The sequence below is a fragment of the Choloepus didactylus genome, chromosome 7, assembly GCF_015220235.1.
Source record: "Choloepus didactylus isolate mChoDid1 chromosome 7, mChoDid1.pri, whole genome shotgun sequence".
In the NCBI taxonomy this organism is placed as follows: Eukaryota; Metazoa; Chordata; class Mammalia; order Pilosa; family Megalonychidae; genus Choloepus; species Choloepus didactylus.
In genome coordinates this window covers 104,424,831-104,438,821 of record NC_051313.1, presented here as the reverse complement: position 1 = coordinate 104,438,821, position 13,991 = coordinate 104,424,831, and the positions used below count along the sequence as shown (strand labels likewise).

General features: G+C 39.7%; 1 protein-coding gene across 1 annotated transcript in view; it reads right to left on the bottom strand.

The window, feature by feature from the left end:
- The window catches only part of TNFRSF21 (TNF receptor superfamily member 21), a 70,055-nt gene that overhangs the window by 17,771 nt on the left and 38,293 nt on the right, over positions 1-13,991 (bottom strand). The window contains exon 4 of the mRNA XM_037842848.1: positions 5,014-5,279. Coding sequence (XP_037698776.1) covers positions 5,014-5,279 — 266 coding nt within the window. The remainder of the gene's footprint in view (positions 1-5,013; positions 5,280-13,991) is intronic.

Here is a 13,991-nt window from a genome sequence, read left to right as displayed (position 1 = left end):
AAAAAGATCAATATGCAGGGAAATTTAAGTGAATCCTGACTGTATAAAACCATTATAATTATGTTTTGTAGGGGTTGAGAAACATGTAATGTACAGTTAAAATTCATCACAATATAAAACAAAATGTAAGAGAGGGACAAATAGAACTAAAGTCTTTTAAACCTTTATTTATAAAATGTCTCTCATAACTTAAGTATTCATGTTGTAATCTCTGAGGTAACCATTAAAAGTTAAGCAAAAAATATGCAACTAGCAAACTAATAGAGAAACAAAAATGCAATGAAAATATTTGATGAATCCAAAAGAATGCAAGAAAAGAGAGTGAGAAAAAAGAACAACAAGACAAACACAAAACAAATAAGATAGTAAAATTTAAAACCAATGTAATTACTGATAAATTAAAAATTTGTCAGTAATTACATTAAAAGTGTATACAGACTGGAATTCTCTAATTAAATAGCAATGCCCAGCTATATAAAAAAAATGAAACTCAAATATATGCTTCTTAAAAGAGACATTCCATAAATAAAGACAAAGAGGGAAAAAAGAAAATAAAATGATGGAAAAGAGACAACATACAATTTGGAATGTTGTATTCAGAGATTTTTGTTTTGGCAAAATCCCAGTAACTTCCAACAATTATTCCAGTATTTTGCTGCTTCTTCCAAATGTTTTTGCCCTAGAAGGGAAGAACTGATAGGATTCTGGAAGGGCTGGGTTCATTTAGATAATGAATTTAAAAGAAGAGAGTGCTGAAAAATATACCTCATACTGAAGTAAAGAAAAAGTCAGACTCTGGATCTGTTTAATTAAAAAGTGACAGATAGTCCAGTATGGCTATTAATGTACCAGCCTTTCTTGACAGGGGTAACAAAAAGGCACGCCAGGGCTAATCCTTTGAGTGGACTATAATATAGGTACTCTTAGGTTCATGAATAGAAAAAACCATTAACCACTTTAAAAAAAAAAAAGAAAGAAAGAAAAAACAACCGTCATTTTAACACATTAAGAGTCTATTAACTCCTGGGGCAAAGTCCCAAATCCCCAGCAGTACTACAATACACAGTGAGTACAAATACACTGTGAGATAGGAAGAATAAGTCTAAATTATGCCACCTGCCTTATGATTCTTTCATGTGATTCAGCAAATCTCAGAGATAAGCTTATGGACAGACAGTACATACTGTGCAATTTAAAAGGACTGGCAGCCAGAAACCCATACTCCTTGGCTATTTAAATTAGTTAGAACTGGGTCCAGACAATGGTGTTCATTATTAAAACATGGAACAAGATGCTTAACAATGGCTTCACACTCCCCATCATAATAAGTAGGCTACATTAGAACTGAAGAGAAAGCTATAGGGATGCTTTAATGCCACCATTTCTTAAAAAATAAGTGAAAAAAAAGCTGTTATTAGAATATTTTTGTATGTTATAGGAGATAAGAAGAAGAAAGGAATTAAAGTGATTAAGAGTTTGGCATGTGAGGAGTAGGTACTCTGTTTCCTGATCCATTGACCTACTGATTTTTTTTTTTTTTAAGTTCAGTTTTATTGAAATATATTCACATACCATACAGTCATCCATGGTATACAATCAACTGTTCACAGTATCATCATATAGTTATGCGTTCATCACCACAATCTATTTCTGAACATTTTCCTTACATCAGAAAAAATCAGAATAAGAATAAAAAATAAAAGTGAAAAAAGAACACCCAAACCATCCCACCCTATTTGTCATTTAGTTTTTATCCCCATTTTTCTACTCATCCATCCATACACTAGATAAAGGGGGTGTGATCCACAAGGTCTTCATGATCACACTGTCACCCCTTATAATCTACATTATTATATAATCGTCTTCAGGATTCCAGACTGCTGGGTTGGAGTTTTGTAGTTTCAGGTATTTACTTCTAGCTATTCCAATACATTAAAACCTAAGAGGTGTTATCTATATAGTGCATAAGAATGTCCACCAGAGTGACCTCTTGACTCCATTTGAAATCTCTCAGCCACTGAAACTATTTCGTCTCATTTTGCATCCCCCTTTTGGTCAAGAAGATACTCTCAGTCCCATGATGCCAGGTCCACATTCATCCCCGGAGTCATATCCTGCATTGCCAGGGAGATTTACACCCCTGGGAGTCGGGTCCCACGTAGCGGGGAGGGCAGTGAGTTCACCTGTCGAGGTGGCTCAGTTAGAGACAGAGAGGGTCACATCTGAGCAACAAAGAGGTACTCAGGGGGAGTTTCTTAGGCACAATTACATGCAAGTTTAGCCTCTCCTTTGCAGTAATGAGCTTCATAAGGCCAAGTCCCATGATTGAGGGCTCAGCACATCAAACCGCCAGTCCCAATGTTTGTGACAACATCAACACCAGTCCAGGTGAGGAAGTCCAACACTTCTGCACCTTCCTCCAGCTCCTCGGGGCTGGTGGGGGGGGGATGTAAATATATTCTTTATTATCTGCCCAAATTACTTTGGGATGTGTCACTATTTCACTGTAGCCTATACTAACCTACTGTATCTCACTTCCTATTCAAAGTTCCATGTAATTGTGGTGTTTGAACAAACCGACTGTAGAGTTGTACTGTTTAGAAAATATAGATCCTGTACCAACTAGACATCTCTTCCCTTTGACCTATTGATTTTGATGTCATGAATCACTCTCCTTGATTTGCGGTCTCCTCTTATTTTTCCATGGGTTCACCTTTCCCAGCCCCTGTGACAGTGCCTGGAATAAAGTGGGGGCTCAATAAATGTTTGTGGTACTCAATGGAACCATCAGAGAAATATAAAAAGGTTATTTGTTGCATTCACCCTCCTACTACCAACACCATCACACCCACAATGAAAGAGTACCGTAAAGATACAGACCAAATTCCAAGTGATCATTGAATGTAAACAGAGAAAAGAGACGGATTCACAAAAATCAGAACTGAAGTGAGTTTCTGGCAAATCTGATCCAACACAGAAAACCTCACTCAGTCCTAACAAGGACTGACTAGATTGTCACATAATTACTGTCTGCTCTTCCTGAGCTAAGAACAAAGCTCTGTCTGTACTTTCTCTTGGATCCTTTCAGCTTTGTACTGAAAAAAATATTTTCAAATCACAAAAATAATAGGTTCTCATTATAAAAAATAACAATAATAAAAAAGAAAATCACTTCTAATTCTACCACCTAGAGTTAATAGCCATTAACATCTGTGTTTGTCATTTTCTGCCATTTTTTTACAATGAGAAATACAATACACGGTAACCCTTTCTCCTTAACAATACATCATGATCATCTGTTCACCTTTTTAAATATTCCATTTAACCATACCCTAACATTGCCCCAATCACACTTTTTTTTTAAATCTTTAGTGCAGCCACCATCAGGATCTATTGGCTTACTCCCAAGTATCTAATTCCTTCTTCAAGTTTGCTGTTCATCCCACCAATTCTTTCTTAAAAGCCAACACTCCAAGGAAGCACAATAATGCTTTGCCTCTGGACTGCTTTATTCTAACTGCAGTCATTTAATTTTAATTGCAGGGTAAACATGTCCCTTGCCATTCCCAACACCCAGATAAAGCCTAATTTTAATTGTGAACCACATTAATTGAAATGGCTTCTCAGAAAGTCACAAGACACTGATGTGTGCCTTTGAATATTTATCATTTGCTCTAAAAGTAAATATTTTTTCTGAAATTTCAAATAAGTGAAAAATATGCCAGGAACTTTAAAGACCACCTTCAGAGTCAATTAGCACCTATAAATATCTATCCAAACACCTCTTGGATTAAAGATCCACCTGATGAATGCTTACTTTAATAGTGAGGATATATGACACTGTCAATATAAACAGACAAAGGCATTTTAAATATATAAAATTGAGACTTAATAAACAAAATCTGGTGCAAAATGATAGTGAATCAGTTAATAGGAAAAAAATCTCTTCCTCTTTCAGGTAACGAGTTTGGACCAGTGGAATAATAACACAGGCAGAATGGGTTTTTAAATTTTAAGTGGCATTTATCAAGTCTTAGAGGCAGCATTTCCTTTTCTTTGGAAATACGTCCTGAACTTTAGTCAAGTCCATGGGAATCATGGTTCAACATTCAAATCTGCCTTTAATTCATGGCCTTTTAGGGAAGTATATTATGATTAAAGAAAGGTTAAGTCAAATGAGTTACATCCTGATCATAATTATCATTTGTAGAACATCCTCAATGCATCAAGCACTTTGTATACTTTATACCACATCTTAACCATATAGAGTAAGCTTGCAAATGAGAAAACAGAGGCAGAGAAAGTTGATAACTTAAATAACTTACCCTTGGTCACCCAGCTGGTGTCAAGGCTAGGATTCAGATCCAGCAAAGTCGGGGCTCATTGACCACTGACCCTAAATAAATCACACCTCCTGGATCCCTCAGTTCCCACCAGATGTATGGGACTGAACAAGCCCAAGAGGGAGGACAGTCCTGTTACTAACTGCTACAAGCACTGCCTACATTCTCAAGTGCCAAGACTGAGCCTTCCTAAGCCACATCACAAAAACATCCTCTGGAGGAAGGGGATAAAAAAAAGAAGTCCTTCTGCTGCTTGGTTTTGTCCAAAGTAGGTTATGCAAAATTAGACTTACAAAATGGGTAATAGGGAGTAAATCTGACAGCACATGCTGATGCTAGAACATACCCCAAAGAAAGGGCTTCTCAGCTTTGCATATCAGAATCACATAGAGAGCTTTTAAAAGCACTGACTCCTGGGTTCTCCCAGCAGAACTTCTGATTTCAAGTGGTCTGCAAGGGGACCTCAAGTATCAAAAATTCTTAAAAGTTCCCTAGATGATTCTAATAGAAACCAGTGAGAACCACTGCTCCAGAAGGTAGGTGTGTGTGTGAGTGTGTACACCTAAACACCTAACATCAGCTTACTTTTCCTTGTTAGGTATACCTGACAGAATTTGAAGCACAGAGACAAAAGGTTAGTGGGAAAGACAGACAAGCAGGGCTCTATTACCTGGGCCGTATCTTCCATCAACCCACGGATCTTCTCCACCACATCATTGCGCCGGTGCTGGCGCAGCGCACTGATCAACTGGGCAAGGCTGGCCTCTGGCCCCCGGATGGTCCAGTGCTGCAGAGCGGCATAGGCCTGCTCGTGGTCTGCAGTGTAGCCGTTGGAGAAAGCAGCCACCTCCCTCTCGCTTGCATTGCACAGAAGCTGATAGATGTCCTTCCACTGGCTTCCCACTTGGGCAGCTACAAGCTTCAGAATGTCAATACCTACACCAGAGACAAAATAAAAAAACAAATATAGGCATGTGAGAGAAGGTCTTTATATAACGCCACTCTGCTTTAATGAAGAAGCAAATTTCCTGTTGCTATACATCCAAGGAATATATTGTCTGCCATGAGCAGTTGGCACAGCCCGTCCTGGGGGTTTGCTAGTAAGGAATGTTATAATGAATTCCACCTCCTGAACATCAAGTAGAAAACATCATAGAGGTACAATAAATTGTTCCTAAAAGATGATTTAAAAGCCAAACCCAAACAAGGTAACCAGAGTGATTCCTCTGTTGCTACTAAATACAACAATAACCAAATAAATTAGAGGCTCCCAGGTTAAAGGTGATGCCATGAAATCGAGAGAAAGGTAAGCCACTGACTAAAACTGCAGGAGTTTATACAGTACTGTTTGGGTAAAGGGTATCTAAATTCTGGGAATAGGTGTCTCTTATGTCAACAGATTGATGATGCACCTAGCTGTTCCAGCCCTATAGAGGCATTCCTTAACAACATTTAATTTCTCGTGCTCTAATTCTGTGCTCTAATTCTATTCTTAATAAGCAATCTTCTGATCTATTGTTCAATTTGCTAAGTTGACCTGCATAGTTATAATGAAAACAACAGCCAAAATGATAGTATGTATGTGCAAATATATTATCTATCAGATATTATGTCAAGGCATTAGCTCAATGAACATCTTGACAAGGTATTAACATTCCAATGTCTCAAGTAAGAAAAACACTTAGAGTAGTTAGACAACTTGCCAATGTCACAAAGGTTAATGGCCTGGAAGTTGAACCCAATCCATCCAGCTGATAATACAAAATCTGTTATTCATAATCACTGAGAGAGGGGGAAGCATCTTTAGCAAATGACCAAGGTTGGTTATACTGTCAGTTACTGCCCCTGATAATATGTCATTGTTCTGGTTTATCAATCATTCATACATTATTCAATGTGGGTCTGCTTTCACCAAATCAGATGAATGCGAGGCGAAATGTCAAAATCAAATCTCTCAATCTGTAAACTCAGGATGGGCACCTGGTACCAACGCTCGGTGAGACCCACCCTGAGCAGCAGGCTTTGATATTGCCTTTCTAGCACCTTCTCCCTGCAATTACACAGTGGCTTTGCCCAAATTTATGTGGGAGCTCTGGTATTTAACCAAAACAGGTGGGTGAGTCTTCTGAGTCAACTCCAGGTCTTTAAATGAGGCTACACTCACATGATCCGATATCAGAGTTGTTATAGTTAACAATATCCTCAGTAAAAATGGGTCAGGTTCACAAATGAAGCTTGAGGAAGAAAGGAAGAGAGAAGAATAAAGAGGAGCTTACCCGTTTGACTTTTCGATTAAATAGATGTTAACCTAGGAAAAAATCCTTTTTTGCTCCAATCAGTTGTGGAAAATATTTATAAAATGAACTATCAATTTTTGCCTAAGAAAAATACAAAAATAATTCCTGAAGTTTCTTTGATAATGGAGGACTTTGTGGTTCCTCAACATAAATTCTTACTCTGCCATGCAATCCTATTGAGCAGATGATTTGGAAAACTGTACACACATCCTGTGATCATCCTCCTGAAATTGTTTTTCAAAATAAGTTCCTAGTAGAAGGCTGTTTTTATTTTTTGCTTCTTATTTTTTTGGTCAACTGTAAAAGTATAATGCCACAAATTGAAACGTTACTGTACTCACACTGTTTTGGCAGTGTAAAACACACTTGAACCAGTTGCTTTTTAGTTTTCATAGCAATGTTTAGTCAGATCCAGAGCCTTTGATTTCAAGCAAATAGACTCCTCAAAAAACCCATGTCCTATTTAAAATCCCACAGGTAACTTTAAGGAACAAGCCAGCCCTTTGTGGTTGATATGGTAGACTCTTCCAAATACCAAAAAGCTTGTTAGTCTCTGAATCTTAATTTAGGTCAGATTGACTAAAGCCCACCATGTCTTACATGAAAGCATGACTGCGTTTTCTTGTAGATGGAACCATTGCTTAAATCTCCATAATGCCAGTGACAGTGTGGTTTGGGGCAAACCACTAACTGTCATGTCCATTTCCTCATCTGTATAATAGAAATATTCACTACATTCCCTGGGGAAGAGCTGATTAACATTTTCTATAGAGCTGATTTATTTTTGGAAGTACCCCCTCATTATAAATGTTCCATACACTGGGCACTAAAACTTAAGACTCAATACATTTCAGATGCAAATACACAGCCTTTTATAGAGTAATTACAGAGTTTAAAAGGCTTACGTTTAACAACAGCTCCTGCTTCTGAAACTCAGTATTTATACTTTTTTTTTAAAGCAGCAAAATAAAGAAAGAAAAGGAAAAAAGAAAAACACATAAACAATGAAGACAGTGAGATTTCCTTGCGCCTGAAATTGACTGGAAGCTAAGTTCAAGGCCTGCAACTTAGGTTTCATCCTGTCCAACCCAATTAGATTTCCGTACCATGAAATAAAGTTAGCCGGCCTGTGAACTGGCCACAGTTAGCAATATTCTACACTAACTTCCCGCTCCCAGTCTGGAGCTGAAGTCTAAGGATTGTGCAAACATAGGCTTTATCTGTAGATACCAAGCTTTCAGGCTTAGCAAATTATCAGCCAGTAAAGGGAGGGGAGACCAGTCTGAACTAACCCAGTTCCTGGTCAAGTTCCGTGGACTTGACCAGCCAGGGTACTCACCTGTATCCTGTCTCCACCAAAGCCCCGCCCCTCCATCACCACCAAAAGAGAAAAGAAAAGCCTGCAGAATATTTACGAGCATTTATTAAGCAGCCACTGTGTAACTAGGAAGCATTTACTGGACTGACAACCCTATGACATTTTAGGATGTAATGAGTTAACCCCCAGGAAAATGAAGCAACACTAATGAAACAAAATTGGATGGGTTTTGAAAATGTTCTTTGTTTAGAAAAAAGCTTTACATAAAACTAAACAATAAACTGATTAGAGACATGCGTGTAATATAACCGTAAAGAAACACAGTAAGACAACCAAATTCAGATCATTACCTGTGGGGGAAGGAAGGGACTAAGACCACATAGGTAGACAGAAGGGACTTTAAAGGTTTCACAAGGTTCTATTTCCCAAGCTAGATGGTGGGGAAATGGGTCTTCTTTTCATTTTATTATTTTACTTTATATTAATTTTATTATTCCTTTTTTTAAACCGTATGTACACACACACATACATTTAAATTTGTGTATATATACCTTTTCATATTATTTCTTTTAAACTGTGTGTATATATATATGTATCACAGTATAGAGTGTGTATATATATACACACACACAAACAGTATAAATATATGTGTGTGTATATATTATATAATATATAATATATATTATACACTTTTATAGGGAAATATTATATAAATATATATATACATATATACATATATATAAAATTTTGTTTTAAGTGTTGAAGTTTTATCAGTGAACAATTGGATGTAGAGAGGTTCATGACCAGTTCAAGGTCACCCAGCCAGTTAGGGGCACCCGTATTGTGGTTAATAGGGAATGTGGTGTAGCAAGAAGAGCAATATCATTCACTGGAATTATGCCCCTTGGCATGGTCTTCAAGTCTAGATCTGAACACACTCTAGACTAGCCATGGTGCGTGTGCTTCTGTCTGGCCTGTTATTACTGACCAGGAAGATGCTGGAACAGTTTTCTCTGAGGTCAGCAAGTTTATTTCTTTTCTTTAAAACTTGGGTACCCGAAAAATTTCATTAGAGCAGATGTCAGAAAACTTTCTGTAAGTGTCCGTTAGTAAATATTTTAGGTTTCGCCCCTACTCAATTCTATTGTAGCAGTGTTTATTGTCTAAAGCAGATATAGACAATGCAAATGAGCATGGCTGTGTTCCAATAAAACTTTATTTACAAAAAGAGAAGGTTGGATTTAGCCCAGAACTGTGTTTGCCAACCACTGCAACTACAGCAAGTTAAAGAGACTCTAGCTAGCTAAGCTACCAAATGGCATAAATATTTTTAAGTGTTTTATTAATATATATATTAAAAAACAACTCAAAAGACAATGAAAGTTTCCACCCTAGTTATTAACCTCCATGTGAGATGATGGTAAGTGAACCAGACACTGACTATCTTCTTGGCGGGGCCTCCTGGTCATCTATCCCAAGAGAGTTCCAAAAGCCTTCATCAAGACTGGAGTCAGTCACTAGGTGTAGATCTGAATTGTTTAGGGGAACATGGAGCCAATCCTCTACCCATTGAAAGGCTGACAGAGAGGGGCATGGAGCTCAGCATTGCTTTCTCCTACGGCACCAGGTCCTGGAGCTCCAGGAAATGGCTGAGTCATCTAAGAAGCCAAGACCTATAAACCAGAGGCTGCACATGCCAGAAGCTGTGTCTGAGAAGGTGCCCATGGCCCCAGGGAAGCAGCACATGAATTCTAAGTTGCAATTAGTTGAAAGATCATGAACTTTGCAGTCACAAGACAAGGTTTCAAGCTCCAGCTTCGTGATTTGTTAGTTGGATGACCTTGGGCCGAATGACAACCTCCAAGATTTCAGTAAAATGAAATGACCATCTCGTCTCAAAGGGTGGTTAAGAAGATTTAAGGGATCAAGTATTAAAAGTGCCCAGCACAGCTCCTCAGTGCACATTGGTTCACCCTCTCCTACCCCTTCTGTTTCTGCACGGACAAGAGCCATTGGGATGATGTACATAAAAGGTGGGAGGGGTTCTGCATGGACATAGGCTTCAGCACCAGAATTACAGATGCTGAACAGTGATGCCCAGCACCAGAACCCTTGCTTCCTGTGCTTCCTGGAAACTGAACCTCAATACTACGTGTCAGGATGGGTAGCATTGCTGAAGCCATCCACAAAACAGCAAAATATAAAAGGAAAAAAATGCTGCTGCTGCTGCTGCCTCTGCCACACCACAGCATCATAGCAGGATTCAGCACACTCTTCCGAGTGAGCAGACACGACCCTGATCCAAGGCATGAAGTTATAAACTTGGTTATTACAGAAGAACTGGCATTTTCAGTGCATTATAAAACCCTGCATTAGATATTACCTGGGCGGCAACCCTAATTTGAGGCTCCTTTGTAAAAAGCCCTGCGTCAGCACCGGTATGCAAAAAAAGGTTTCCTCCTGTTGTGATAAAAACCTGAATTGACTTTTATAGTTGGAGAAGATATTAAAGCTCTTTTCCCTTTGGAGATAAATATCTGAAATGAGTGCTATCATTAAAAACGCATATTAAATCCTTCCCTGGAAGAGGTCTCAGGGTACGAAGGACAGTGATGAAAGAGTGGGAGGAAACAATGGCCGCCTGCTGCCACTCACGTGGTGCTCTGGGCTTCCTGCCGTACGACTGGGCTTCACATGCAGTGGGTACAGCTAATAGATAAATATACTTATAAACTTTTTGATTGTAGCAAATTCATCATTTAAGCATCTCCTATACACGTTAAATGAAAGGCAAGTTCTCACTGTTCTTCTAGAAGGAAAGGTAGAGAGATAAATAAGCGAGAAAATTCCCATGGAGGCAATTAATACACAACCTCCTCCCAGGAAAGATGACTCCACGGCTACCCCTGTGCTGGCTTCTCCACACTCGCACAGCAGTCTCCTGAGATGTACACGTGGAAAATAGGAGATGCGAGCTCAAGACAGCTCCCCTCTTACTGCCACCCTAATCCCCCCAAAAGACATGCTGTTACATAGACAAGTGCTATAATCTCAGGCTTGCACACTGCAGATCAGCAGCAAAGATGGACATGGCACATATAATGTATGCACAGAGCAGGCGAAGGGAGAGGTCAAGTCCAGACTTCTGAATAAAAGCCAGGCTTGAGCATTCCTATTCTTCCCTGTACAATGATCATGTCCTCAGGGATGCATTTTCTGATCATCTTCTTTCCCAGCCCCATACCTACTCTAATTACTGTTATTATCCCCAGCACCTACCAGAGCCTAGCACATAACAGGAATCCAATAAATATCTTTGAATGAATGAATGAATGAAAGTCTTTATCATTCCTCCCTTCTTGCTAACTGTCCCCCACCCCCCAACTGTCATCACATCAGTAACTCAAGCTAGACGGAACCTGAGTGGTCGCACGCACGTCACGCACCTTAGCTGTGATCTCTAGTCTCTACGTTAATGAGAAGGCCCAAGGTATGCTCACTAACTAATGGATGGAACCTGGGCTTCCTGGCACAAGAACCCAGCTCTTCCACAAGAGCCTCTCCCTCTGCCAGTGCCCTCTTTCCACTGAGGACCATCCAGTGCTTCTACTCAGAGGCTGGAGCTCACAAGGAGGAAAAGCTTCTCCCCACCACGGCGGAATCTTTGTGCTGAGATAAGTTGCCCAGACCACCGTCTGTCTGGCCCGATAACCAAGCGCTCCTAAAAGCAACAGTCCCACAAGTACATGTGTTTTAGTAAGCAGGAAACCAAAGGATGGTTAAAAAATGGTGTATCACAGTGCATTACACAGGAAACTGTTTTATCAGCACTTGAAACCTGGTATGCCCTGCATTTAAAGTATTCCTTCCCTGGTTGACACACAAAGGTTGGAGAACTGTTTTAGATTTGACTGCAAGCCCTTCAAAAAGTGATTTCTGAAGCAAGAATTAATCATTATCTTGAATCAACAGATAGTATGTATAGCTCAGATGACTCTCAGGAGCTAATAAAAAACCACTGTGCAAAGATATCTTGAAGTTAATGGACAGAATGCCTTCCACTGCCAAACTCCCTCAAAACAGTATACAATTTTCCAGATGGAATAAATAAATACCACTGATGCTGTGAGGAAAAACGAATCTTTTATCTCATTCCACAGCAGGGTAGGAAGTGACAGAGAAAAAAAAAAACTCCTTCTTCCCTGTCTCATTCTTTGTTTGAAGCTATCCCAAATGTTTGAAACTGTTCATTCAACCATACAACAACAATAAAAACATACTGAGTAGGCACTTTGCACCAGACAGCATTCTAGGTACTAGGGATAAGTTAGTGAACAAAAACAAAAGCAAACCAAAAATCCCTGCCCTCATGTAGCTTACATTCTATAAGGGGTTAGGGGAGGAATAAACAAGATAAATAATAAAGTATACAGTGTTCAATGGTGGTAAGTGCTAAGGAGAAATATAAAGCAGGGAAAGGGGGGAGAGTGGGGAGGGGTGGCAGTTTTAGATACAGCAGCCTTCTGTCCCGGATCTATGAGACTGCCTCACTAAGGAGCATTTGAGTCAAGACCCAAAGGAGGTAAGGGAGCAAGTTGTGAGGTTACCTGGGAAAGGAACTGCCAGGCAGGGGGAACAGCAGGGGCAAGGGCAGAAGGGTGCTGGCACATATGAGAAGGAGCGGGGAGACCTGTGTGGCTGGATCAAGTGAGCAAGGGCAAGAGTGGGGGAGTCATAGGGAGAGAGGCAAAAGGAAGCCAGTATTAAGGGTGCAGCTCACATGTGAGCCCATAGGCCACTAGTCTGCATGTGAGGCAAAGTCGCTGGAGATTTTGAACAGGGGAATGACATGATCTGACTTACATTTGAACAGTATCACTCTGGCTGTTGTGTCAAGAATAAACTGAGAGGGCACAGGTGGAAATGGGGAGACAAGTTAAAGGCCACAGCCCTGATCCAGGAGCAGGTGATGGTGGCTGGGGCCATGGTGGTGGCAATAGAAGTGATAGGAAGAAGGAAGATCTGGCACAGATTTCAAAGGTGAAAACAATGGCGTTTCCTAACGGATCAATCATAGGATGAGACGGAAAGAAAGTAGTCAAAGATGACTCCAAGATTTTTGGCCTGAGCAAATGGAAGACTGGAGGAGGCACTTTCTGTGATGGGTAATTGATGGGAGGTAGAATTTGGGATTTGGTTTTGGACGTCTCAAGTGTGAGATGCCTGTTGGACAGCAAGTCTCTGGAGCGGGTGGGAGGATAGTTTTATCTTGAGTTCAGGAATAAGATGCAGGCTGGATATATGCATTTGGGGATTACCAACCGATACATAGCATTTAAGCCATGGGACTGGGAGAGTGTGCAGGTAGAGAAGAGAAGAGGTGCAAGGACTGAGGATACACCATTGCTTAAAAGTTGGAGAGATAAGGAGGAATTAACCAAGGAGATTGGACAAGGAACAGCCAGAGAAGTAGGAGGAAAACCAGAAGACTGTTGTAACTATTTTTTTTCCTTAGTGATGTATAAAGTAATGGTGTGTCTCACAATCAGCAGGGACTTGGACTTCATGAAATATAGTGCTATTATTTTGTTAATTTATAAAACTGAACCCATCTAATTTTAAAGTTTGATATATCATCAACAAACCTAATAGGTCAAGCTCTGTACATAAACTGCAATGTTATCCACCAACTATTCATGAAGAATCATCAACAGAATTCTACAAATTGCTCTCCTCTGCAAAATCTGCTGACATAAAACCTGACCATGTTGATTCAAGGGATTTTTAGGAATTTTTTTTTTCCATTTGTGTTTTAGCCCTATGGGGCAGAGGGATGCTGATTCATTTTTCAATATCCCTAACAGTTTAATTTGAAAAGCTGTAAGGTGGATGAATTAAAGAATCAAATAAACATTTAAAATAATGCCTTCCCCTTAAAGCCTAGAGGAAGAAGTCACCATGGGTGGGCTTCAGGTGACAATGGCTCTGATAGATCCCCTTGGCCTCACCTTTATACTTCCGAGGGCAAAGGCC